The 26,743-nt window shown below is 32.1% G+C and overlaps 1 protein-coding gene across 1 annotated transcript in view; it reads right to left on the bottom strand.

Annotated features, from left to right (window-relative positions):
• Positions 1 to 11,379: 11,379 nt before the first annotated feature.
• Positions 11,380 to 26,743, bottom strand: part of LOC129948207 (uncharacterized) — a 38,446-nt gene continuing 23,082 nt past the window's right edge. The window contains exons 2-5 of the mRNA XM_056059105.1: positions 16,873 to 17,190; positions 16,678 to 16,810; positions 16,282 to 16,617; positions 11,380 to 11,384 (exon numbers count right to left, since the gene is read on the bottom strand). Of these exons, the coding sequence (XP_055915080.1) occupies positions 11,380 to 11,384; positions 16,282 to 16,617; positions 16,678 to 16,810; positions 16,873 to 17,190 (792 nt within the window). The remainder of the gene's footprint in view (positions 11,385 to 16,281; positions 16,618 to 16,677; positions 16,811 to 16,872; positions 17,191 to 26,743) is intronic.

Below are 26,743 nucleotides of genomic sequence, written 5' to 3'. Positions count from 1 at the left end.
ACTATAACACTTAAAACTAATGCCTTTCGGCCCTAAGATCTATTTTACTTCATTTTAATTTTATTTATTTTGTATTTATTAGAAAATTATGAGAAAAAACTAATATTAAGGTCCTTTTTTATTTTTACTTAAAAAACTACTTAAAATTAGGTCCTTAAATAAAACTTAAAGCTAACTTAAACTACCTATTCTACCTATAAACTACTTAAAACTAGAACAACCACAGCAGCAAATCTAACGTGTTTTGTTTTTATATTTTACTGTCTTTTTTGTATGTTTTTTTTTGTTTCTTTGATTTTTTTTGTTTTTTTTTTTGTTTTCTTTGATTTTTTTTGTTTTTAATTTTTTTGTTTTTTTTTTTTTGTTTTTTTTTAATTAATTTTTTTTTTGTATTTTTTTTTTGTGCCACCATGCCTATTCTACTTAAAACTAAACCCTAAAACTATAAAACAAGTATGTAAGCCGGCCAAGGCTTAAAACCCCATTCCGACTACCCACTATCAAGTGCCGATTGAAGCCACCAAAACTGGTTCTCCTGCTTCACCCTATCAGTTCGGTCCCGTTCGGACACAGCCCTACTGAACCGAAGGAGCTCTGCTCCACCTTGTGCCATGACGTCCCGATTGTACAGGAGTCGCCTATCCACGGTTCTTCGTCTGACGTGGTAGATTAACGGAACAGCCAATCTATCCTGTATCAGACCGCATTTGTCTAAAAAGAGGAATGCCTCTGGTGGAATGAACCCGCTCAAGCGTGCACTTTCAAAATACTCGTCGTTCGGATAGAACGCCCCGAAAATTAAATTGTTGGTCGAAGACATAGCTCTTGCAATGTGACCTCGAACGAGTTTTATCACGAAATTGTCAATTCTGTTGATTCGAGCCCCGTTGTATAGGACTTCGTTGGAATAGTAATGCACATAAGAGGATTCGGCTGTTCGATATAAGCCGGTACAGCGTCTTAAACACTGCCGCTCGAACACCCGAAACTTCTGCATCTGGGAAGGGGCAACGTTGAACCACACAGGACAACCATAAACGATCATTGGCCGTATGAGGGCCATGTAGCAAATTACCTTCACTCTGGGGTCAAGCCGACTGCTAAAAAACAGTCGTTTCGTCAGAGCGAAGGCTCCTCTGGCCCTGGTCAGAGCAGCATTTATATGTCTGTCGAAATATAAATACTGATCTAACCAGATACCGAGGTACTTCACTACACTTTTGCTCGCCAATGGCTGCCCGTGAAGATCAACGATGACCATCTTGCGCCAATTCTTACACGTATCCCTCGTGGCCCCAGCCAACGGAGTCCGGAACAGAATTGTCTCTGACTTCTGGACATTTATTTTCAGTTTCCAGTCGTCGCAATATCGCTGAATCTTGTCGAAATCACGCTGCAAGAGAATTCTAATAACCTCAACCTTTCGGGCCGTTCTGTTCGCAATTAGATCGTCGGCGTACGCAATTGCCTTTGTAAGACTACCTATCAGATCGCTGGTGTAAATGCTGAAGAGAATCGGCGAATTCACCGCTCCCTGTTGAAGACCATTTTTAATTGAGAATGTTGTGGTAGAAGTTACATTGCCACTTTTGACAACAAACTTTCTACCGTTAAGCATATCATAAAGTATATACAACAATGGCTTGCTAATGCCAAAGCCTGCTCAGTTTTAGGTAAAGACCCTCTAACCATACGGTGTCAAAGGCCTTTTCCAAATCAACCAGGACAGCACCTGTGCATTGTTGTTTTGATTTATTCCATTGGATATCAGAAACGAGTTTAGACGCAGCATGAATTGTGTCATGACCCGCCTTGAACCCGAACTGTTTATCCGGAATAATTTTGTTGTCCGCAGCCCACTTAGTCAGAGCCCTATTAATGATCTTTTCGAAAACTTTGCTGATGCTCGGAAGAAGACTTATCGACCGAAGATTTGACGGGTTGGAGTTGTCCTTTCCCTTTTTCGGGAGAGGATGAACCACAGCGGTCTTCCAATGCACTGGATAATATGCATTATTCAGTGCATTGTTGAAGAGCGTGGTGTAAATGTCAATTGCTTCCGTCGGTAAATGTCTTAGCACAACGTTGGATATACCATCGATACCTGCTGACTTTTTGTTTTTTATTGAGCTGAAAATGAGCTGAAACTCAACCTTCGTCACTAACAAGGGACTTGGTCCCGTTTGCTCGGCGATTATGGCATTTGCCAAGGAATCGTCATTGAACCGCATGAAACCGCGGTTCTCCGATCAGCCCAACGCACTAACCATCATGCCACGGGTACTACTCGTATTGATTACCGTAGTTGTATTATTGAATACCGCAGTTGTCGTATTGACAACCGCAGTTGTCGAATTAACTACCGCTTTAGTCAATACGACAACCGTATTTTCAATTTCTTTCAACCAAAGTTGTCATATTGACTAACGCAGTTGTCATATTAGTCAATATGACAAACGAAGTTTCAAATTCCTTCATCCAAAGTTGTCATAAAATAGTCATATTGACTAACAAAATAGTCAATAGGATGACTTTTTTTCGTTCTGTGTAATTTTTATAAGCTATTTCTCAAATATATCGTTGCCAGACATACTAACATTTAACTACTGTTGTGCAACTCACTCGTAATGCGCATATGTTAAAGTTGGAAACCCAGAGTTTTTGTGAAATTTGAATTAAAACAACATGTGTTTAAAATAAATGTTGATTTTTTAAAAGCTATAGGAATTTTTTCAAAAAAAAACATACAATTAAGAAAAATGCATGAAATCTTTATTTAAATCGATAGTACGATCCATATAATTTAATATTTGAAGATTATTAAATGAATGGTTGACCTTGACTGCGCTTTAAATGGTCCATCCGCTTAGTCCAATTTTAGCATACTCTTTCCAACATTTCAGCCGGTATCTCACGAATAAATACTTCAATGTTGTCTTCCATGAGTCAATTAAAGTGGGTATGTCTGTATAGACATGAGCTTTAACATAGCCCTATAAAAAATAGTCTAAAGGTGTAAATCGCATGATCTAGGCGGCCAATTGATTGGTCCCGAACGTAATGTTCATCGAACTCGCCTCTCAATAAATCCATTGTTGCGCGTGGTGTGCGGCATGTGGCACCGCCTTGTTAAAAACCACTTGTCATGCAAGTCAAGCTCTTGCATTTTGGGCAAACAAAATTGGATATCATCTCACGGTAGCATTCACCATCCACAGTTACGATTCGCATCACCTTTGAAGAAGAACGTTCCATAAACTGCAACAAACTGTGACTTCTTCTGGATGCAATTCTGCTTATTTACGTACCTACCCATTGAGCCAAAAATGATCTTCATCGCTGAACACAACTTTTCGACAAAAAAGCGTGCGATGAACTCTCTTAACAGAGCACGCATTTTGATAACAAAATTCAATAATTTGCAAGCGTTGTTCATGGTTAAATTAAAGACCAAGCTAAAGATGTTTGACACCGAAACAAAACATGAAACGTGCGTCAGCTGTTTAAACCAGTGTTACCAAAAAGATAATAGCTTAAAAATCACCCTTTACAAAATAAAATGCCCTTTTGAGAAAGTAAATAACCTCCAAAGCCAGACATTATAAAGAAACGAAGACATTTAAATTCCTTTCACTTGGCAACGTTGTGTGGGAGAGAGAGAAATTATTATCATTGTGCTTTTGTTTTGTGTTTCTCCAAAGAGCAACAAGTGTCAGTGATCAGTGCCCAATGAAGTCAGTCAGTGGTTGTTTGTGTCGTCGCCATATCTGTCAAGTAAAATTTAATTCTTTTGTTGTGTTTTTTTATTGTTTGCTTAATTTATAAACCGGTACATTTTATTATTTATTTTCTTCTTCAATATGGATTTTCTTGTGTTATATTTTGTAATCCAAAAAGTGATTGATAGTGCTATTGACTTTAATATTAGTTAATTGTGAACGATTGTTCTGCGTACAGGAGGCCTCGTGATTAGATATTTATTTGTGAGTATCATTTTCATAATACAAATATTTAAAAGTAACAAATAATGTAGTTGCTAAGATTATCGAAGCAACGGTACAGATTTGACTAAATATTTCGTTATAATACAAATTGATAACTTCCCATCCATGCCCGTCTGTTAATTTGCCTTGTCTAATTCTTTAACAAAATGTTAATAATAATATTCTGTGTGAGGTACAAAACTCGAGGTCAGTATCTTATTTTGTTCTTCTCCGAAAACAATTTTTTAGCAGTTTTGTGTTGTTAAAAAGTGTCTTAAAGTTGGCAACAAAATTCAACATAATTACGACCAAATAATTTTGATTTCAGTACCTGTTTTTTCTTTCCCGCATTTTTAATAGAAAATACATATTTTTTTACCAATTTAGCGACAGTTCCTGAAATTTTGTTTTTCTTATAAAATAATAAAATATACCAATTGGATTTTTTTAAGACCGTTTTCTTACGCTAACAACAAATGAAATCATTTTCAAGTCAACACCTTCATTTATTCATGATATTATATCGAGATTTATTATCATAGTAATGTTTTTTTTGTAAATTAAATTTTTTAAGAAAAAAACCCAACTGAACATTGAAAACAATATTTTATTTATAAGATGGAGATAATAAGTTTGAAGCTAATATCTTCATTTTTAAAATAGGTATTCGAGCCGAAACCCAGTTCTTAACAAGTTTTAGTAATGTTTATTTCTTTTAGATTTTTGTTTTTTATTTTTTTTTTAAGTTGTCAATTCGATTTTTATCAACATGTAACCAGATGTCAAAAACGTATTTATTCATGGTATTGTTTTGTTTTTTTTTTTTCGTAAAATAATAGAGGTATATTTATTTATTTTCATATTTCATGAGTTGAGAAATTAATTGTTTACTTGATTTTTTTTTTAAATTTACTATTTTTTTTTTTTCAATTTCATTTGTCACAGAAGTCGCTAGCGTTATTGATTCGTAAGATATTTCGGATACAAAACTATTTAAACCTTTTTTTAATTGCTATGGTAAAAAAACCACCTACTCAATATATTTGAGAGTTATTTCTACATCTTTCTGTGTTATTACCTATATACTAAAATTTATTTGAGGTCGATATACACTCCACCATAAATTAAGATTTACAAACATTTTTGAAAATACTTATTACATTTTTTTTTTTTTTTGAAATATTGCGAGTTTTTTGTGCCATCTGTTGTTGCAACTACTCCCTTAAGATGTCAAGAAAAGATTTTTAAAAGAATCATCCAAAAACAACCACCAATTTTTTCTTTCACTCATTTGCAAAACTTTCCAGTATTAAAATCTGAATAGGTTTTTGAGTCATGTGAATAGGTACAAAAATTGAAGTTGTTATTGGATTAAACTCAAAGCAGTTTTTTTCAGTTTGGTTATGGATATTACAATCTTTGCTTAATATCATTTTTGAAATTAGTTCCGGTGTGAACCCTACTATTGTTCAACGAAATTGCGCTCCACGGTAACTTTATTCAAACTGATGACCTTCATTGAAGGAAGTGCAAATTTAGCTCCTCTGTCGTGTTATCGTGTTGGTAGGCCAAGGTTATGGGTACAAAGTATTAGAATATATATACAAATTTCACTTAGTTGCTATAATAATTGTTGTAACGAAAATGTTAACTGTTCTATAAAAGGTGGCAGTTCATCATATCAAGCTTTTTATATTATAAAATCGTAGAAATAAAAAATTAAAATAGTTTTTCTTCTAAAAAACCATATCCGTCAAGAACCTGACCTGCTGTTTTTAAATTAGTAAAACTGAAATCAATCTGATTAACTACTGCAACGGTTGGGTCTTGGTGTCTAACGAAGTCAATTTTAGATTTTGAAACTGTGCTTAGGCATGTAGATCTACCAATTGGCCTTAAAATTTAAAAAGAGAAATCGAGATTGACTTAAAACATTGTATCCTTGAATTAATCTTTCCAGTACTTGAAAACGGTAATAAGCAAGCACAAAATTTTTGTTGTAATTATCCAGCTGACGTTTAAAACACTTTACAAATAGTGCTAAAACAAGACTCTCAATTATTTTATTTTGATAATTTTTGCTTGGCATTTTATCTTAACATCTTAAGGGAGCAGTTAGCACCAACAGATGGAATAAGAACCCGCTATATTTTGTAAACAAAATTTAAAACGCATTTTTAAAATATTAAACGTATTCAGTTGAAGCGGAGTGTATCTACTGGTATGGACGACATTTTTTTTTTTTAAATTACTAACGTACTTAAAAACTTTGATTAAGATTTCTGAGATATTGAAACGTTGAAAAATCTCAAAATTTTCAATTCGATAAATCGGGACGATAACAATCACTTCTTATGCGAAGTTAATAAATAAGCAGAAAATTGCGTGCATCGGTGACGTCACCAAATTTTGAAAAGAAGTAGAAAGGTACGATTAAAAATTGGTCTAAAATTAGTTCAACAAAATTAAAGATACAAAAGTTGCTTAAAAGTTTGTAGGTTTTCGTGTTTTGGTAAAAAAGTTGTCAGTTGAATTATTCTTAAAAAAATAAAAATTACCAACAGCATTTTGCATACAATAAAACAGTTTGATTTCAAATTCTATTTTTTTAACGAGATTTTTAGGAGATTTTTGGTATTTTTGTAGTAGGTATTTTTTTTAAGTTTTATTTCGTATGTAAACAAATACAAATTTGATGAATGAAATTAATTTGAAGTCAATATCTTCTATTATTGACGAGATATCAAGGACCTTACATCAGTTTTTACCAATTTTGTGTAGATTTTAATTTTTTAGTTTTGAAAAAAATATGTGAGTCGAAAGTAAATGTTTAACAAGTTAAAGTATTGTTTTTTGTACGTTTTTATTTGTTGTAAGAAAGCTGTCAAGTTGATTTTTCTCAAAAATTTATCGAATCTTGAAAACTATATTTATTATGAGACAAAATCAGTTTGAAGCCTCCAATTTCTGAAAAGATATTTTAGTTTTGTTTAATTGTTGATACAAAAAACTGTCAATTCAATTTGTCTCAAAATTGTAACAGATGTTAAAAATGCAATTCTTCGTTGCACAAACTTATTTTGGAGATAAAATTATTTTTTGTTCGTAACAATTATTTTGTTTTCAGTTTTTCTTTGATTTATAAAAAACCGTTAATTGGATGTTTTCAAAAAAAATATATTCGGTTGGTATCACGTTAGAATATATAATATAAAATTTAATTCAAGTCGCTATGGTCCTAAATTTTCACTTTTTTTGTTTTAAATTGCTATGGTAAAAAACCACTCACTCAATTTGTTTGAGAGTAATTTCTTTAACATAACAAGATTGTTGGTAAAAACCAGAACCTATCCTCTTTTTTTGTTACTCACTGCATTGAGTTTAATTATTTAACTGTTATAAGAACAGGTAGTTTTAATTATTTTGCTTGACTGTAAGAGTACCTATGAACCTACACACGAACATATTTTATTTGTTTCAAAAAATATAATAAAATAAAATAAAATTAAATTTATAAACCATTTCACCACCATTACAGTAATTTTCTCACGATTAGTCTTATCTGATAATCGACACGAACCGATTGATGAATTTTACAAAATTCAAATCCTTATTCCCCACGGACAACACATTAAAAAAAAACCTAAATGGCACACAAAACAAACACACACACATTCTCTGCCGCCCTTTTTAACTAACCATTTACATTAATGGAAACTTTCCAGGTGTAGAGTAGGTGTAAGCCATCTCTTCGACTGCCATCTCATTCCACAATCCACATCCTGATTTTTTTTTATTTTTTGCGTGACTCTGGAACATCAAGAAAGTTTTTCCGGTGAAACTTCTCATTTCCACCAAACACTGTGCCAACAATTAATAATCCTTTTCCATTTCATAGTTTCATAAGCATGGGAAAACTTCTTCTACGGTTGCTGCACGGTATCAGTGGTGCGGCATTGGCATGACGGACGGGCGGAGCGCGGTGGGATTATTCAAGCATAAGCTGCTAACAGCGTTGCCCTTCAACATTACTATTTTACCCTTTACCCGTGTTACAAGAACAAGAACAACTTCTAACAACTAAACTAAACTATAGGAAGAGTGATGGTGATGTTCTAATTATTATACATCTACACTCTACATCAGAGTGTTACGCAGGGTGAATTGTTGAAGCATGCAGGAGTGTGTTGCAAGCGTCGCACTATAAACTCGTGTTAGGCAAAAGCTTAAGCTAATTTCACATTAAAACAAATAATAATAAATGTTTGTGTATAGTTTTGTGCTTCTTCTTGCCATTCTCAACGCTTTTCAACTTTTCTCAGTTTTCACTGTTTTTGTTTTTTTCTCTCCTTTTTCACACTTAATGCATATGTTCGAGTATTAAGGATTTTCAGTTATGTCTATTTATGTCTGTCTGTCTATGTCTGTGTCTGTTTATAATCACTTTTGAACTGTTTTTTAGTATATATCTAAATCTAAATGCGTAAGGTTGAAAATAGGTTGCAGGTGGGTAATTTCATTTCCGTTTTAATTGGTGTAATTTCCACCCTAAGCCCTAACCCCAACGAAACTAACTGCCTGACTTGACTAAGTGAGAATTGTGCTTTTTTCCGTGTTTTTGCTCATTTCACCTAATAGCACTTTAATTACTTGAAGCTTAGCTATGAACACATACATTTATAAATAAGTGAGAGCGAAAAGAGAGTGAGAATAGGCGATGCGATGGAGGGAAAGGGAGATGGAGGTTATCCTTATATTTGCCATTATACTCGACTCACTTCGGCAAAGAGATGTTGTAAGTAATGCTTAAGTTTGTTTTAACAACATCAATGATAGTCACAGCCAATGAATTATTTTTTACCTTCAACGTCTTGTGGGTCTAATCTTCTTTCCACCAAATCAACTAGGTGCACGGATAGGTATACCTTTCTAAAGAGTGTAATATAAGGGGAATGGGGCTTTGAAATAGAGCGATGGGCAAAGTAGGTGGGTATGACCTCATTAAGAAAGTTTCTTCCATAATTGTTAATTTTTGTTGTCGCTTTGAAGTATGTAAATATTTGCTCTAATTAGTGCAAACATTGGAATTTTTTGTCGTCTTAATTTGATGATATCAGTAACTTTGAGGAACTTGTCTATTGTTAATTTACCTACCTTATATCCGGACAGGAAAGTCAATTCTTAAATTGACCAGTTTCGGGTTAATTAAGGAAATATGATTCTAACATTAAATGCAATTTATTAAGATATTGATAAAGGGGATATTGATTCCGTAAATGGATTCTATTTAAGTGAACATTTTTTGTGTAATTTGTTTTGATTGTGGTCATTAGCATTATTATTGAAGCTTGACAAAACTGTATTTGATGATGGTCTTGGAAATAATTAAATGCTTTTAGAAGAGTTTTATAATGTATGCTTATATACTAAAAGGTTATTTGTAGATGTATAAATCACTTCAATGTATTAACAAAGTGCAATAAGCTCAAACAAGAAATGGCTTACAAGAGGAGGTTTTATATTAATAAGAAATTAGTAAAACTATTGAATCTGGTCGGGAATTATACCAAAAATATAACCGGAACATCCAAATAATAAATTCAGAAAATTTAAATGTCATCTTAATTAACACATCAAAAGTCTCCCAAAATTACCACAAAATAGTATTTTAAAGAAGGCTAAGGGGGAGGAGTAGATAAAACAATCAAACTGAATTATTCAGTTTTACACAGTCAAAGTACATGATACATGATATTAATGCCCATTCTAATATAACTTTAGCTAAATAAATTGAACAATTCTTTAAAAAGTTATATAGGCGCCAGATATAGCTATCATTAGTTTTTATTAAAAAAACTAACATTGGATTTTGTTGGTCGTTTATAGCTTTCATTAAAAATTTCTGTCATTAAAAAAATTCTTGATTGAAAGCCACCATCAATTTTAACTGACAGAAATCTAGCAATGGAATTGTATAAAATTGTAACCCAAATCAGTGGAACAATGTTTTAGTTCTCGTGGCAGTTTCGATTAAAATAACCTTATATCAATGGAATAAAGTCAAAGAAGAATGGTTTTGAAATTAAAAAAATATCTTTGTTAAATATGTACATATTAAAGAAATGGTTCATGCTGCATAAATCACTCCAATTTAGTATTAACAAAGTCCAATAAACTGAAATAAGAAATGGTTTATAAGTTAAGGTTTCGAGACCATTAAAATAAATAAGACTGTTAAAAAGAAGAGAATAATCAATTAAAAAAGTTAACGTTAGATTTGTCAGTGCTAATTTATGTATTATACAGTCTCTGCTTAGAGTACTAGAACTTAAGGAAAAATAGATGATTCTAACTCCCGGATAGTATCACCTATTGTTCTAAAGAGGTGTTCTTTAACGCTGATAAAACCACTACGTAAGCTTTCTATAATTTCTACTTTATAGGCCTCTTTCCGAATGGTTGGAAAACAAAAAAGGGCTAATTCTCCTCCCCCTCTAACTATTGTGCAGTAGCACTCAGGTCTCTTCTGTCCAAGGTCATGGAAACGCTGAATTATTACCATCTTGAAGAATAAAAGTTTCTTACTGACTGACCAAATATAACTTTCGTTGCAATAAATTCGAAAAACCGAAAAGTGGAACAAATCTTTAGATTGTTTTGGAAAAACTAAGATTATTGCACTTGATATTTTGAAAGCATTTGATAGAGTTTGGCAACGAGCTTAAAAATACGTACTTTTGGTATTGATGAATTTTTTCTAGTTGCATTAGAAAATACCTTTTTAATGATTCAATACAAGTTGTATTCATATATATATTCAAGATTGCCAAAAATGCTGCTTGGTAGTTAGGATCTCTCCGAACGGTAACAACAAATTTTGAACCTCTTCTGAGGTGGCTATAATTTAAAAAGCTCTCAAGTGCCCAAAAAAAACAATTATAGAAACGATGTAATTAAAGCCTAAACATTTACAAAGCTCGAATACCGACGTAATCATACTTTTGGTTGTTTTACTGATATTTCCACAAACATTATTCTCTTGAATTAGTCAGTTGGATCCCCAACCCTCAAACAATTCATCCCTATTACTCGCACTTCCATGGATGCTCATAAGTTTACCCTTGTGAAGTATAGAGATTTTTTTTCCTATTTTCCTAATGCTCGCATTGTCGTTTAAATATAAACATATAAAGGGTATTAATAACCCCTTGAGTGCCTGATGCAAAAAAAGGCCCCTTCCCTAAAATAACTCGCACACATGAATGGTTGAAAGTTGTAAGTCACTAGACCTTAATTCTCTGCTACTGTTGAGTCCTTCTATTTTTTTTAAATCGAAATTTCGAAAAAAATAGTCCCTTAACATTCAACAAACTTTGTTTCAAGCATAATTTTATTTTTAACCTAAAAAAGAAACCAAAAACTAATTTAAATTTGAAAGGGTATTGAATTATTTACTCTTTGTTATGTTTATCTTCTTCAACTATTATTTATACAAATTAATTGAAATTCATCGCAGGTTAGCAATTTAATTTGCTTAAACACCTCTCGAGCCAAAATAAATGAAAAACTAATATTATTAATAGCTTCGTTTTCTTTTTATGTCGAAGAAAGGTTAAAACCCATCAAGTTTTGATCAAGAAAAAAAAATCGCTTAGTTTCATTAAAAAAAAAACTTCACTTTACCTTCGAATAAAAGTGTAAGAAAAAAAATTAATACCCCTTCACTGGGTGTTTTACCTCTTTTAACCTACATTCACTTTCTCTAAAATAAGCATCAGTTTTTCATTCTTAAGAAGAACTCTTAAATTATTCATTACGAGGATTCCAGGATTCTTCCATTAAATTACCCATCAACTCAACTAATCATTTCGTTCTAAAACGAAGGAAGTAAGTTTGAAGTACCTCTCTTCCACCCTCCAAAAAAACGTTTTGTAGGGGGCTAGGAGAACTATAGAAAGCCCGCAGATCCTTACACCTTAAAATAGAATCAAGAATATACTAAGGAACGTTGTGGGTAGGTGTAGGTACTTAACTTACACCATGATTCACATACATATGTATCTTCATCTCAAGAAAGAGAATGTAAGAAGAAAACGCTCTCTATAGAAAACCCAATGAAAAATGGTCAAAATTAGTTACTTTCATCAAAAGAATTCCTCAAAAAGCAGCTCTCACCTGCAGCCGGTAAATTTAATATCCCTATCATTTATCCAGCACACTATGGAGCTGCTAAGCGCTAGTTTCAAAAAAGTTCGCTTCGCTTTACCATCATCAGAATAACCGAAAGACCATCTTCGGGCCACCTTTGTTTCTCGTTCCAAAATTTCAATTTCTTATTTTTTCTCCAAAGCTTCAAGAAAGTAGTAGTTTCTCTTTCGTGCAGGTACACTTAAAGAAATGTGTCTGTATACACACGGTTAAAAATTCTGGCGTTAATTTTAATATTTTTAGGGTTGTATATATGACAACGCTGAAAAGATATTAGAATTAAATATGTTTCATATATTAAAATTGAAAAATTAATAAATGGTTTATTGAAATTAAATAATTTTTCTTATTACATACTATGTCCATAGTATTAAATTTTAACATATATTAAGATTAACTTCGAAGCCAAAAGTATTGAAAACAAATCTTTTTTATTAAAATTGTGTCTATGATTCTTATAAACTTGTATTAGAAGTAAATACATTTTGTATTAAAATCTAATATTTTCTCCTGAAATTCAATATTTATTTTATTTGTTATAAATCCAAAAATATTAAAATATAATACAAACTATTGCATTTTAATTTTAATATATATTTGATTTGAATATAAAAATAATTTAAATCAACACCGAATGTATTAAATTTTAATGCAGATTTTGATTAATTTATAATATTGGACGGATATAATATAATTTAAATTGTATTACATTTCAACACAAAATAAGATTTGTTTTGAATTTAAAAAAATTAAATTTTAATACAAATGATGTTTAATTTTAACCAAAAATTAAATTAGTTTTAAATATTGAAAGATTATTATATAATGTTAATTGTATTGGATTTTAATACAAAAATAAATTCGTTTTTAGTATAAAAAGTTATTAAGTGTAATACAAAAGCATTACATTCATAACATAACATTTATTAATTTTTGAGTAGAATGAGAAGACACTTGTTTAATATTAGTTTTAACAATGCAAATTCAAAGTGTTTTAATGAAAGCAAAATTACTTACTGAGCTTTTATCATAGGTATTCGTAACCCATTCACCTGCTTTAAAATAAAACTTTTATGAATAAAAAACCATGTTGTTATATTTTGAGATTAGAAGAAACATTTTATTTTTTATGAAGACTTAAACTATTTTAAAAACATTTTTAAAATTATAGAAAAAAAAAATACATAAAGGCATTAATAAAAATAAGGTTGCAATATGAACATTTTGTTATTTATTTCGTAACACTCGAATGGTTTCTTAAAAACAATATCATCATACTTTAAGCAAATTTTATCGTTTGTCTTAATGACAGTGAACATATTAACTAGATTTTCAAAACTTTGTTTTTTATATTTTAAGCATAAGAAGTAAGCATTGTTTTCAATTTTGAAAATTTTTTCAATTTTTATATACATTTGTGGTTCAAGATAAAGAAAACAATTAATTTTAAAGTGAAACCCGTTAACAAACTCAACATAGTCAGCAGAGTAGAATTCCTTAGTTTTAAGGCTGTCCATTATTTTTTTTGAAGCTAAATCTAAGTTATCTATTTCAAAGCAGTCTAATAGTTTCAATTTCCCAAACTTAGCCCTTTCAGAAAAATCTTTGTTGGTCCAAATTTGAAAAATATGTTGCTGATGGCGTAATGCTAATGTCTTGCAAATGTTAATGTAATTATTAGTATTGCTATTAAGTTTTGTGAAAAAACGATGTTTTGACTCGTACCTACATGTAGACATATTTATAAGTGGACCCATCATTTTAATAATGCGGGGATAATGAGTCAAAAAGTGGTGCTTAGGTAAGAGATTAAGCTTAAATTCTTTTAATATACATTGAAGATGTTTTTCAATAGTAACTGAGAGTCGTTCTATTAATGAAGTTTTTATTTTTGGAGCAAAGATAATGTTTATAATTTCTATCATTGTTGTTATTCCTGACCAAAGCTTTGGGAAGGCCTCGGAAAACTCATGAAAAATAAAAGGAAAATGTAAAACTAAACAATTGTTTTGGCTAGCTGTTAATCCCAAGTTAGTCGGACTTTTTTCCAAACTTATAATTGATGGCACACTTTTTCGGAACAAGTAGCCAAAATGAAAAGATTGAATTTTTCTATTTAAGCTGTCGACTTTCAAGATATTACTGTCTACAAGTTTTTTTAAGAAAGCTCTCATGATAAAAGGTGCAGTCCCTTCAAGTATATCGTGCATTAAATCAACGCTGGGATGGTTGATACTATCAAAGTAAGAAAGTTCATTCAAAATACAATATCTCTTTATTCCTTTAGAATCAATAAAGTCTTCATAAGTTTTATTTTTATCATCCTTGAATAAATCTGAGTACTCAACTGTTGCTCGAATTAAATTTTCATTTTCTGTGCAAGCTGTTTGAGTTTCCGAGCGAGTCATATAACATATGCGACAAAAATGCATTGCTCTAAATGATTCAACGAACCCCAACGCACAGTTTGCACCCAAATTATCATGGCTTAGACTTACTAAAGTACCTTTAAGGACAACATCATTTACAGCAATACCAATTTGTTCGAGAATTTTAAGATCTTTTACAATTGGTCTTAAAACTGTATTGAAGTCGCATCCATCATTTTTTAAATCGTTTGCATAAAATAAAGCCACTAGATGTATATTATCAACTCGGGAATTAAAATTAAAGCCTAAGTTCAAAATACTAAAATATATTGCACCGATTTTGTGAATAGTTGTCTTACTACCTAAAGGATTTCAAATGGGGTGGCGCAACAGTCCGTTGTGAACCAGGGCCTAGTGACTTACAACTCTCAACCATTCCTGTGTGCGAGTACTGTTGTCAGGAATGGAAGGGACCTACAATTTAAGGCCGAATCCGAACGGCTAATTTGAGAAAGCACTTTTTCATGACAAGAATTACTCTTGAAGGAATTGTCAATTCCTCGCAAGAGGCAGTACCCGCGAAAATTAATTTTTTTTTAAATTAAGGTGGCACAGGCAGGGATTGAACCCAAGACCCCTTGCATGACAGTCCAACGCACTAACCATCATGCCACGGGTATCCTAAAGGATTTACAACTTCGAAATCGTCGTAATACAGTTGTATTTGAATGGCTTTTGAGTTTTCTTTAAAAAAAGTACTCGAGTTGTAAGTCTTTCCACAACAGAAATCTTGCAATTCATTTTCGTTACATATATGGTTTTTTGACATATAGAGCTTAAAAAACAAATTGTTGCTGAACATTGATATCAAGGTTTCTAAAATTGAAATATATTGAAATGTGCACTGTACATATGAATCCTTGTAAATTTTGCTTCGAGTGTCATATTTTTGTTCCCATCTACCTCCTAAATTTTGTGATGTGGCATTAACAAACATTTTCTCAGCACTTAAATTTCGTTGTCTTTTATAAGATGAATCAATTTTTTTGAAGTCATCTGTAAAACTGGTTTTACAAGCTGTAAGTAAATTGCCTACATCAAGTGTTCCTCCAGATGAAGAACTTTTTGCTCTCTCGACGAAAACATTTAAATTACAGAAAATCGTGTCAACAAGTCCACTTGTCATTGCAAGAATTTTGGTAACATTTGTTTGTGCAATATTCATTGACAATAAATTGTTCGAAAAATTATTAATTGCTTCAATAAAGTTAATGCTGTTATTTGATTCACTATTTGTTTCATCAAAAGTGTTTAGTGGCGTACTTTTTTGATGAAACAAGTTACAATTTAAAGGCACCGGTTTCTTATAAATAAAAACGTTTGATGACAAATTATCTTGTGGGGGGATCGGGGTGCACTTAGTAACATGCCGCCGTAAACCGCTAAATGTGCAAAATTCTCTATTGCAATTAATATTTGCTATACATTTAAGCGATATTCTTTTCTCATTATTAAGAAAATGATCTGATCTTAGATGAAATATTGTAAAAGAAGCCGATGAAAACTTTCTATGACACAAAAAGCAAAAAAAATCCATAATTCTTATATAATTTAAAATTTATTTTGAAACCTTGAATGAATTTCAATTAATCGATTTGTTTTTGGGCTTTCTTCAATATTGTATATAAAAATCGCGAAAAAATCCAAAAACGTTTTTAAACTATAGTCGAATTCAATATTGAAAACGTAAAATATTTTAAAATAGAGATCAAAAATTTGACAAAAATTATAAGTACTTGCACAGGGTAAAATGGTTTTGTCGAAAACAATCAAATACTGTGAAACCGCTTGTTTGTTGGCTCCAACTGCTATTATGTGGGGCTGCTTTTCTGAGAGATCATAATTTTCTCTTGGGGTGTTAAGATGTTCGAACTTAATGAGTTTCGGGATCGAGTTTTCAAAATTTGATCTCTTTTTTTCTCTTGATTTTGGGCCTTGAGAAGTGGATGGAAGCATGCGGAGCAACAAAAGGAATGATGATATTTCCTGATTCCAATCTAAGAAAAAGAATTTTGCAAGTAAGATAAAGTCGATCAATAATGAAAACTAACACAAACCTCCTATTTCCTTAATGCTTTTTTCTTCAAATAATTCCACAAAAATTTCTTTAGCTACATTTGCATAGTTTTTCCACTGATTTAAAAAGAGTTGCTCTGTCCCAGGATAACGAATGGAAAAATCGTATAAAATCTAAAGAATAAAAACATATTTCATTAGCTTACAGAATGCAAATACAGTTGTGAAAAAAATACCAAATTGCTGTTGAATGTGAAAAATTTAAATTCCTTAAATATGTCAATCGATTTCTTTAATATATTTTTCCTCGCCTCCAACGTTTTCAAAAGGCGTTCTTTGATTGCTTCTTCTTGCTCAACCGCCAAGCAATTATCAAAAAACTCTTTGTCTTCTTGCTCTAAGACAATGTTTTCGATAGTCACATCAAGAGATTGACTTAATTTTATTGATTTGCTTTGGCCATACGTGCCATCACATTTATGGCGCTTTACGTTGATGTTTTTAATTTTGTTTACCAAATAACCCGTATTCGAAATTGGATTGTAGAATAATTCCTAAAATATGATGCGAAAGAAGATTCAAAGTTAAAGTATTTGCTTCAGAAAGCATATTGGATTTATATGTGTTTTTTTCTTTGCATACTACGATGCAAATTTTTAGCACAGACGCTTTGAAGTTACTGAAGCAATACGTCACTTGACTTAGTAGCAGTGTAGTCAATATTTTTTGTGTGACTTGATTATAGAGACTAACGATGAGAATTTTAAGGTAGAACCTTTTTATTCTATACCACTAAGGCAGAAATCTTTCGCACTATAGCGAAGTACAAATATGCAAATCTTTAGCACAGACGCTTTGAAATTATTGAACAATACGTCACTTGACTTAGTAGCAGTGTAGTCAATATTTTTTATGTGACTTGATTATACAAATTAACGATAATAAGGTAGAACCTACTCAGAAATCGTTCTCCTATACTGTTGGATCTTTAAGTGCATGCAAAATGTTAGAATTGGTTATAAAGAATGATAAGCTATGAACAAATCGACTACAGAAATATATGAATAATATTTATAATATAATATAAGAAAAATATGTATATATTACAAACAATAGATTTAAAAAACAATATAATTTAGCATAAATTATCTGAGATAACGTGTAAATAATACATATACGCACATTTTGACGTTTGAATAGACCAATAAATCAGAAGTTCCACGAAATGCATTTTGATTTGAACAACCATTTTCATAACAAGCCTAAATAATCTTAACGTGTTCCTTGATTGTGTGTCTTTCCCTGGTTGAAATTGAGTTAGTCTTATATTGAGAAATGTTAAATAAAATGCAGACAACAATTTGACATTAAGGTATAATTGACATTAAACATCAGCCCTTAAAATTGAACCATCCTTTACATATATCATCTCAATGCCCGTTCATTCTGCTATAAAGATTCTATATAAGGATACTGCTGCAGCTGTGTGTTTGTAAGACTTCTTTCCCACTAAGAATGGTGTTCCTCAAGGATGTGTGCTAAGCTCTCTTCGTTTAGCTCTGTTTTTAAATGATTTTCATGCGGAAATTCAAATCGGTATTGTTTTAGATTATTTTCAAATTAGCGCTATCTTATATGCGGAGGATATTGTACTGTTGTCAGATAATCCTTACAATTTGCAACAGCTAATTGAGCTGTTTAAGACTTACTGCATTCAATGGAATCTTGAAATGAATCTTGATAAGTCGGAAATAATAATGTTTAGCAATGGTTGAAAAAGACAATACCGTCCAACACTCAACAATTTTTTATAAATACAATGCCGCCTCAAAAGCTATTATGTTGTACTGTGCTCAAGTTTGGAGATACCGCGAATACAACCAAGACGAAAAATTGCAGTGTTTCTTCATGAAAAGATGCTTTTTACTGCCCTATATTGCGCCTAAATAAAAATGAATGGCCCAGCATACATAACATTCTCTTACTGAAACTGAACGAAAAACACTGGACTGAATTTACAGTTAGTGCGACGCAGTCTCAATTTCATGATGAATATCGCAACTTGATGTACTCTGGCATACGGAACTACTTTGAAGACTTAAATTCACGTGATATGATTTCCATCATCTTTTAAAGTTCGCTAAGGGCTTCTTAATATCAATGGAAGAGCCTTCTTAAGAGATACAGATAGAATTATGTACATTGTGCAAAATGGATGAATGGGAAAATACCATGCACTTCATTGGAACCTGATCAGTATTCAAAATGTACAGACGAACATTTCTTGGCAGCGTCATGGATTCTCATTCTCAACTTTTTAACATTCTTAATGGCTACTGCTACTAAAATTTATATTACTTCTTATTAATATCACAATCTTATTACAAATTTTTTTTCATAACTTATTTAACTTAATCTAGTTCCTAAGCTTATGTATTTTTAAATTTTCTTTTTAACCTGACAGGCAATTTAAAGTTATTGTCAAAACTAATTTAAAACCAGCATTACTCTCTTTTTTGCAAATTTTGTTAAAAATAAAATTATATATCTATCTATCTATCTACTTGACTATGCTCAACATAGATTTCTTCCACTGTTTGGTTAGATAAAGTATCAAATTATCAGTGGGCCTATTACTACGAAAGCCATACTGCCAGTTATTAAAAAGCTTTCGTTGTTCAAGATATTTTTGAAGCCGATAAATAATCTGCGTTTCAATGTCCTTGGCCAAAAGTGACGTGAAAGCTTTTGGACGATAGTTAGAGGGTGATGTAGAATAGAGCAGATGGAAAAGCTTACGCAGTGGGTTTTCCAGCGTTGAAGAACAATAGGACGAAACTATCCAAACCAGCGAATTTGTGTATGACAAAGTCTTTCAATACTCTTCCAACTGCATGAGTGCGAAAGAAGATCAAGAATTACTCTCTGGCAGCGTCGCAGTCACAGCAAACTGTGCTGCAAACAAACTGTATTTATCAGCGAACTTACAAAGGTTGTGTCATTGTGGCCGAGCGTTGGAACCGAGGAGGACGTCTTGTTTCGTACGTTTTTTTACAAAAGACCAGACATTTTTTACTACCTTTGGGACATTGTAGTATTTTTTGGTGTAATTTCTGATCATACAAAAATTTGTATCGTCAAATATGACTGTTGCAGGTCCTTATAACTTGGTCAAACTATTCCGGTTTCCCTCAGTGGGTTTGGTTTTATAACAACGGAAACTCAAAACATGAGTTTTCTTTGGGATAACACTTCTCATTTCAGAAAGAATTAACTTTAAAACAGCAAAACAAATATTGAACGCATTTTATAACCTGGTTTAAAACCTAGTGAAATTAATATTGCGCACATTTTTCGAAACACTGCGAATTATACTTGCTTTTTTGTGTTAACAAATGAATATAGTCTTCCCATTTTGTATGCAAATAGAGAAAACAGGTATGGTTTTAAATACGCCTGAACAACGCTGGGAACGACGCATAGAGAAGATGCCGATTTTGCCTATCCTGATGCCCGTTCATTCGAATAAAATGCTACTGCAAATGCGAGTGTTGCTGCTGATCTGAATTTATTGATTTCCAGTCGTTCGCACTTCGCAGCAATGTCGTTAACCTCTCCAAATCGCTTAATTTCACGTTTTTTCGACTCGACTTTAATTCATGATGAATATCATGAGATTTGACTCCGTTGGATTTTTGCCTAAGATTTAAATTATGACCAAATTACCCCACGAAATGTGCGAAGAAGTGTTTGGACATTACATCAATTAAAACAAAATTTAATTAAAAATGTATCACTGTGTGTGACTTATTCAATGAAATCATATAATGTTGGTAAAATGTGTTGTATAAAGTGGACATACCAAAATATATGTTTTAATTATTTTGTTTGTAATTTAAAAACGTTAACATTATGGTATATTCTAATATTCTCTCAGTGTACTAATGTAGCAGGCAATATTCTTTGGGATATTTTAAACTTATCCTTCCTTCCCATACCCTGCTGCTGTTGCTGGTCCTGCTACTGCTGCTTATTCGTACTAAGCTTAGCGAGCACGCTTAAAAATGGTGTGGAAACGATTCCGGAAATTATACATTCTTTCTTTTATCGCATATTTTTTTATTATTTCCATTATTATTTTCTTTTTGCCTCTATACTTCTCGAGTTTTGAGTTTTTTTTGTGTATGTTGGCGTGCTTGTCCCTTAATATCCTTAAAAGTGTACAGAGGGTATACTTTGGTAACAAGTTTCTCTTCATTTTCCATAATTTCTATCGTTCTTGGCGTCTTTCAATTTCTTTATTGGTTGACGGAAATATTTCTTGAAAACTTACCTATTGTTGAAAGAAAAGCACTAGAGGATGGATAAGGAGCTCACACAATAAAAAGAAAAAGGAATGAATGAAGAAAAAAATTAAAACTTTTTAATAAGAGCCTCCTCGTCCTCAGTCCCCATATTTTTCTGCCACAAGGCTCAAAGCTCCATAAAACTCTCTGTCTGTCTCACTCTCTGTTAGTCCAGCCAGAGGATAATAGAAAAGACGAAGATGAAAACTTATTTTTGCAGAAAATTAAGTTGCACGACATTGTGTCCATGGAATTAAATACCTAAATCATATGTAATGTAAAGGAGAGAAAAATACCGGACTATTAAAGTGTTGGGGTGTTTGTGTAACACAACATGTGTCTTTGGTTTTTTCTTCGACGGCCGGCGGCCAACGAGGCGGAGCGCGGCACCTTCGTGTCCTGATTTCTTCTTATACGACAATGAATTTTGGGTCCTTTTTTACATTCACAGCAGATACTTAAAAGTTTCTTAATTCGATTATATTGGAACTTAAACTTCTGGACGCAGTGAGCGAAACCTAAGGCACAAAACGCCTTCTGATATTTTATTCTTGCTCTATCGTTTTTTTATTTTATCTTGTGTTCATCTTCACATCCATACAGAAAGGGACTCAAGCCAGAGTCAAATGTAAGGAACTGTGTCTGAGTGGGGGGAAAAGATTAGGAAAAGTTAGTGAGGTAGGGAACTTATTATTTTTTTGTTCCTTTTGTGCGCAAGTTATTGAAAAGTTTGATGATAAATTTATAGTTTTTCGAAAGCAGTGCGAAGAATAGTAGTAGAAGCGGAAGCGTATCTTCACCCTAAGAAAAGGTGTACCTACCACACTCAGAATCAGCACAAATAGAGGCAGCTTCGAGAAACGAAAAAAAGAAAGAAAACTTTGACTATATTAATTTGAAAAATGCACAAAGATAACCAAAGTTTTTAACGCAGCAATGCGATCAAAGGAGTAAAAGTTTGTGATTTACAAAGTTTTATTATGTGAATTGTGGCCTTGCAGAGGTGTAAGACCGTAAAATGTAATAGATCGCTGTCGGTGTGATAACTGCGGGCTGACATAAAATTTAATTTATCATTTTTGTGGTATCATAGAAGTTGCGGAAGAAATTGTTTTTGTTGTTGTAGTAGTTGTAATGAAAACCCATACAAATTAAGTTGAAGATGATTTTGTTTTAGTGTTCATTTGTTTGTTATAAAGGAGATAAGGAACTGGAAGAAAGACATTTTGAGTTGACATAACAGTTTTGTCAAAGGTGTATAGATAAGCATTCTATGGCCGTCAAAACATTTTGGCGTCTTTAAGGTATAATTAGAATGTGGTTTATTCGCGTTTTTAATTTAGCAAAGAATTAATATTCACAACTTACAATCAGAATGAAAAGATTGATATTTAGTTTTGAAAAACACGCCACAATGTAGAACCACTATCGAAAAACTTGAAAAAGTCGTTCAAAACTGTACTTTAAAATGTGCCCTCCAAAAAGTATGTTTTTGAATATATAGTGGCTATGTTAAATCTGTACAATTGATATATGTAGGGAACATATTGATAGAGCATACTTTTTGGAGCTAAGATTCTGAAAGTCTTTTTAAAAGCAAACGTTCAAGTTTAAGTTCAAGTTTCCCATTAATATAAAAAGTGTTTTTGAAGCAGTTAACTACCCAACATTTTTTCCCAAACATAGGATTTTTTTCGTAAGTTCTTACGTTTCCAAATACACCTAAGAGTCGTTAACCTAAATTATTTATGTTTATTGCGAACCCAAACAAATATTTCTGTTCCTCAAAAATTACTAGAAAATCCAATGAATGAACGAATTTAAATTGTGCACAAAGATATCTTATTTTTTGATTTCAAGGTATAATTAACTCCGCAATCGAAAGTGCCGACCATTGGCTTTGATTTACCGCTTCCATTCCAGGTTTTACAGCTATTTGAATTCGACGATTTTGGGCGAAAAATCCTCTTATCTGAACAGCTGTACTTTTCTTTCGATAGAAAGTTAACAATATTTCCGCATTTGAGGCTACGAAAGCCTTCACTTTATGAAAGACTTGGTGTTCCTTAATTATTGGAAATGGATCTTACTTCATTGTATTGCATTTTCAACAAACATTTTAAGGAAATAGTATTAAAACAATTCGAATCGCTTTCAAAATTCTAAGTTGAGTTTTGTTGGTTTGAGTACCCTTAATTCATGTTTTTGGCTTTCAAAGGTTTCATTTAGTAGGTTTCTATCAAAAATAAAAGCTTAATGTCTTTTTACCTTGGAGTTAACAAACGATTGTATTGGTTGTACATACATAGAGAAACGAATTTGACATACCCGGTTAAACAATTTAGTCTTTGGCGTTCTGAATTCACACTGTTGTCGAGGTGTACTGTGAAGGACCTTTAATACCGGGAGCTTCATCCCAAAATTATTAACAATACCTTTGAGTATTGGATTGACGGAATTCGCGAAGTCAGCCGATGCAGCTAATTAAACAACTTGACGTTTGTCTGGTGTAATTGTTATTTTAATTTCATTATTGAGAGACAATATTAGTCAACATACCAACTTTTGAGTTAAAGGGAAAGTGCTTTAGGTTATCAATAATTTAAATTATTTCCTTTTTTCGAATCCATAACTATACCATTTGGAATAGTAACTTAAGAGTTCATAGGTATATTTTTTGAATTGCTATACGCTGCGCAGGATTAATTTCCGGTGCTTTATTATAAAGTTTCATTCCTTTCACGGTTTTCTTCCTTACCAGGACTTTGCACACAACAAGCAAAACTTAAAAAATGATAACAGAGAGGATTAACTTTTATTTTAAAATTGTAGGTATAGGACTTGTAGCTATGGTATGCTTACAGGTGAATGGCATACAAGAGTTAAAGCTTATATACGACATAATTAAAACGAATCAAAACAAAAAAGAAACCACTTTTTGAGAACGGCAGCTCTTAAGCACCATCAACGATAAACCATATCATAAAAGCATACTCCTGTACCGAAAAACTTGTTGTTGTCTTCTTCATCAATTTTTGAATTGAATTAAAATTTTCTTCCTGTTAATAAAGACACAAAATCTTCTTATGGCTGCATCTCTGCAATCTCTTGACTTTTCCACACTGTTATTAAACGCTCGTAGTGTATTCTCTCGTCTTGACAGAAGAAAACAAAACAAAAAAATTAAAAGAAATATGTATCTTTTCATTTGGTACTTGAAAAAGAAAGCTCTGAACTTGAGGCAGAGTAGAAGTGGAAGTGGAAGTGGATTGGATAGGTAAATGCGGTAGTTGTGTTGTCTGCATAGGTATGCATGTTATGTGCCATCATAGTGGAAACTTGCTACCAGTTGCTGTTTATTACGTTTTCACATTTCTATATTTACAAGAAAATGCTTTTGATGTGTCTCTACATACACCTCTTATGGCTTGTGTTATCATCTCTTGTGACAATTTTTCCTCCTTTAAAGAAAAACCAAAAAAAAAAAATGTAAAATTGACTCTTAAAATCTACACATCCGCTATAAGTATAAGGGAAGGTATGGCCTAAGACAGCCCAAGGATACAATGTCATGTACCTATACCTTCCTTTATGTAAGTGGAAATCTCGTTAGTTACTGTATTCTCTGCCATCATAATGTTGTTATAAGCCAAAAGTGGATGGTTGCATTTTAAAATATTAATATAATTATACGTAGTGTGAGCGTCTCCTTATGCCCTCGCAATTGTCAAAGAAGAGATTACTTAGGAGATATATGAAGGAACATGATGTAATCACGAAATAAGCGCTCCTTACAGAGCAAATGAATACCAAATGAATATGTCATTAGGTTCGAGGCAAAGGAATGATGACGATGAGACTTGAGATGAGATAACCATAGGCAGGGGACGATCATATACCTTAATACTTACCTATTATGGAGTATGCAAAGGATATTGCCCTCGCTTCACAGTCTGGGTGAAATAGACCTTAAATAAATAAGTAGTTTCTGAAAGAATGAATAGGTACAAAGGTACTGTCATCTATAATTCTAACAGCATCATATTTCTGAAGCATGATGGGGTCAAAAGTCACGAAAATATTTGTATACCGAAGTATTTTTAAATATTATACCATAACCTTTTAGGTTTTCGATAGAAAAAAACTTTAAAGTCATTTTTTCATTCGAATTGCCCAACTTTCAAGATTAGAGATTTAGTGCACAGTAATGCCTTTCGAAAAACGACGACGACTATGTCGTCGACGGTAAATTCAAATACCAATTATGTTAAGTGCCATTGCCATTAAATATAAAGGAGCTGCGATTTTTGTAATTAAAAAAAGTGAAACAAAAAAATTTCCACAGGTACTTGAAATAGTAGAATAAGCTTTACCTACCTCCACAGTTACCATAACCCTTCCTTATCCCCTTAGTTGAATGCAGGTGTAAAAACTTGTGATTTTACAATTTGTACTTAGTTGTTGAGGTTGGAATGGTATACTTAAAAATTAATGACAAATTGCAGGTCGTCACGAAATAGTTGAATTTTTCTGTAACCCGTTTTTCGCATGCTCCTTAATGTGAAACGTGATTGTGATTACTTACATACATATATGTGTATGTATATAGTTTGTTTGTTAAATGTAAGAGAAACACAAAAGATAATACCATTTCCAACATAATATTTTTTTTCATTTGTTGGTTCCTTAGAATAATAAGAATGTGCCTTTTAATTGGAATTTAGAGACCGAGACCCACAAAAATTGTGATTTATGTATGTGAAAAGAGCTTTCTTTCCTTTGTTATAATTATTTTTTTGAATTTTTCTATATTAAGCTTATCCTGGAAAAGGATACTGATGTAACATTATCCAAATAATTGTGTTTTTGTTGTGTTCTTTTGTTTGCTTTATGAATCAAAAGGAGAGTTCTTTGGAATAAATGTTCCTAAAACAAACAAAACAAGCATATCCTTGGAAAAATGTATTTTTATCTCATCATACTTTATATGCACGGTTAAAAACTTTGGGGTATTTTAATTTTTATTCAGGATTTCACCATATCAAGACAAATTGTCGCATAGATTAAGGATATCGTTTCGTTATGAACAAGTGTGAGAAGCACCAAAAATTCTGTCGAAATTTTCCGCTGGACTGTAACTTTTGAACGATAAATGCTGAACAAAATTTGTCAGCTAGAGTTTGTAGATCATGAGATGTATTTCAAAATTAGCTAAGTTAATTTCTTTAAACAGCAAGCCATCAAAAGGTTTCACAAAATGTCGTATGTTGAAATATCGGTTTAACTTTTGTGGAAGCCATCGAATAAAAAATTGTTCAATAGACGTTTTATAAGTTTTGTGTTATTCTTTTTGAACATTAATAAAAGTAAATAAAATGGTGTAAGGTCTTTTCGCCCAAAACCATATCGCCAAAATTAAAAACGCCTTAGCGCCAAAAAACAATTTTATTTACATTTTGTTGTTGTTTTGGCATTCTGACAGAATTTTTATATATTTTGGGCACTTCAACATTATAAACAACCCACGTAGACCGCATGTGATTCCAGCAGGACGACAGCGCTACGCGCCATACACCAAATGTCACGACATGTCCTTATTGAAAAACTTTTTAGTTAAGATGGTATACGAAGACGTATACGTACTTTTTCCCATTTATTTTGTTTAGCTCATTTAACGTTAAAGTTTTAAACTTTGAAATTTTTTAACAACTAATTAATTAAAGGCGGAAGTTGAAACATCATAGTGGAACCGCAGTCAATG

The sequence above is a fragment of the Eupeodes corollae genome, chromosome 1 (assembly GCF_945859685.1).
Source record: "Eupeodes corollae chromosome 1, idEupCoro1.1, whole genome shotgun sequence".
NCBI classification, from domain to species: domain Eukaryota; kingdom Metazoa; phylum Arthropoda; class Insecta; order Diptera; family Syrphidae; genus Eupeodes; species Eupeodes corollae.
Note: the sequence above shows the minus strand (reverse complement) of the source record. Positions and strands in the feature narration are given on the sequence as shown.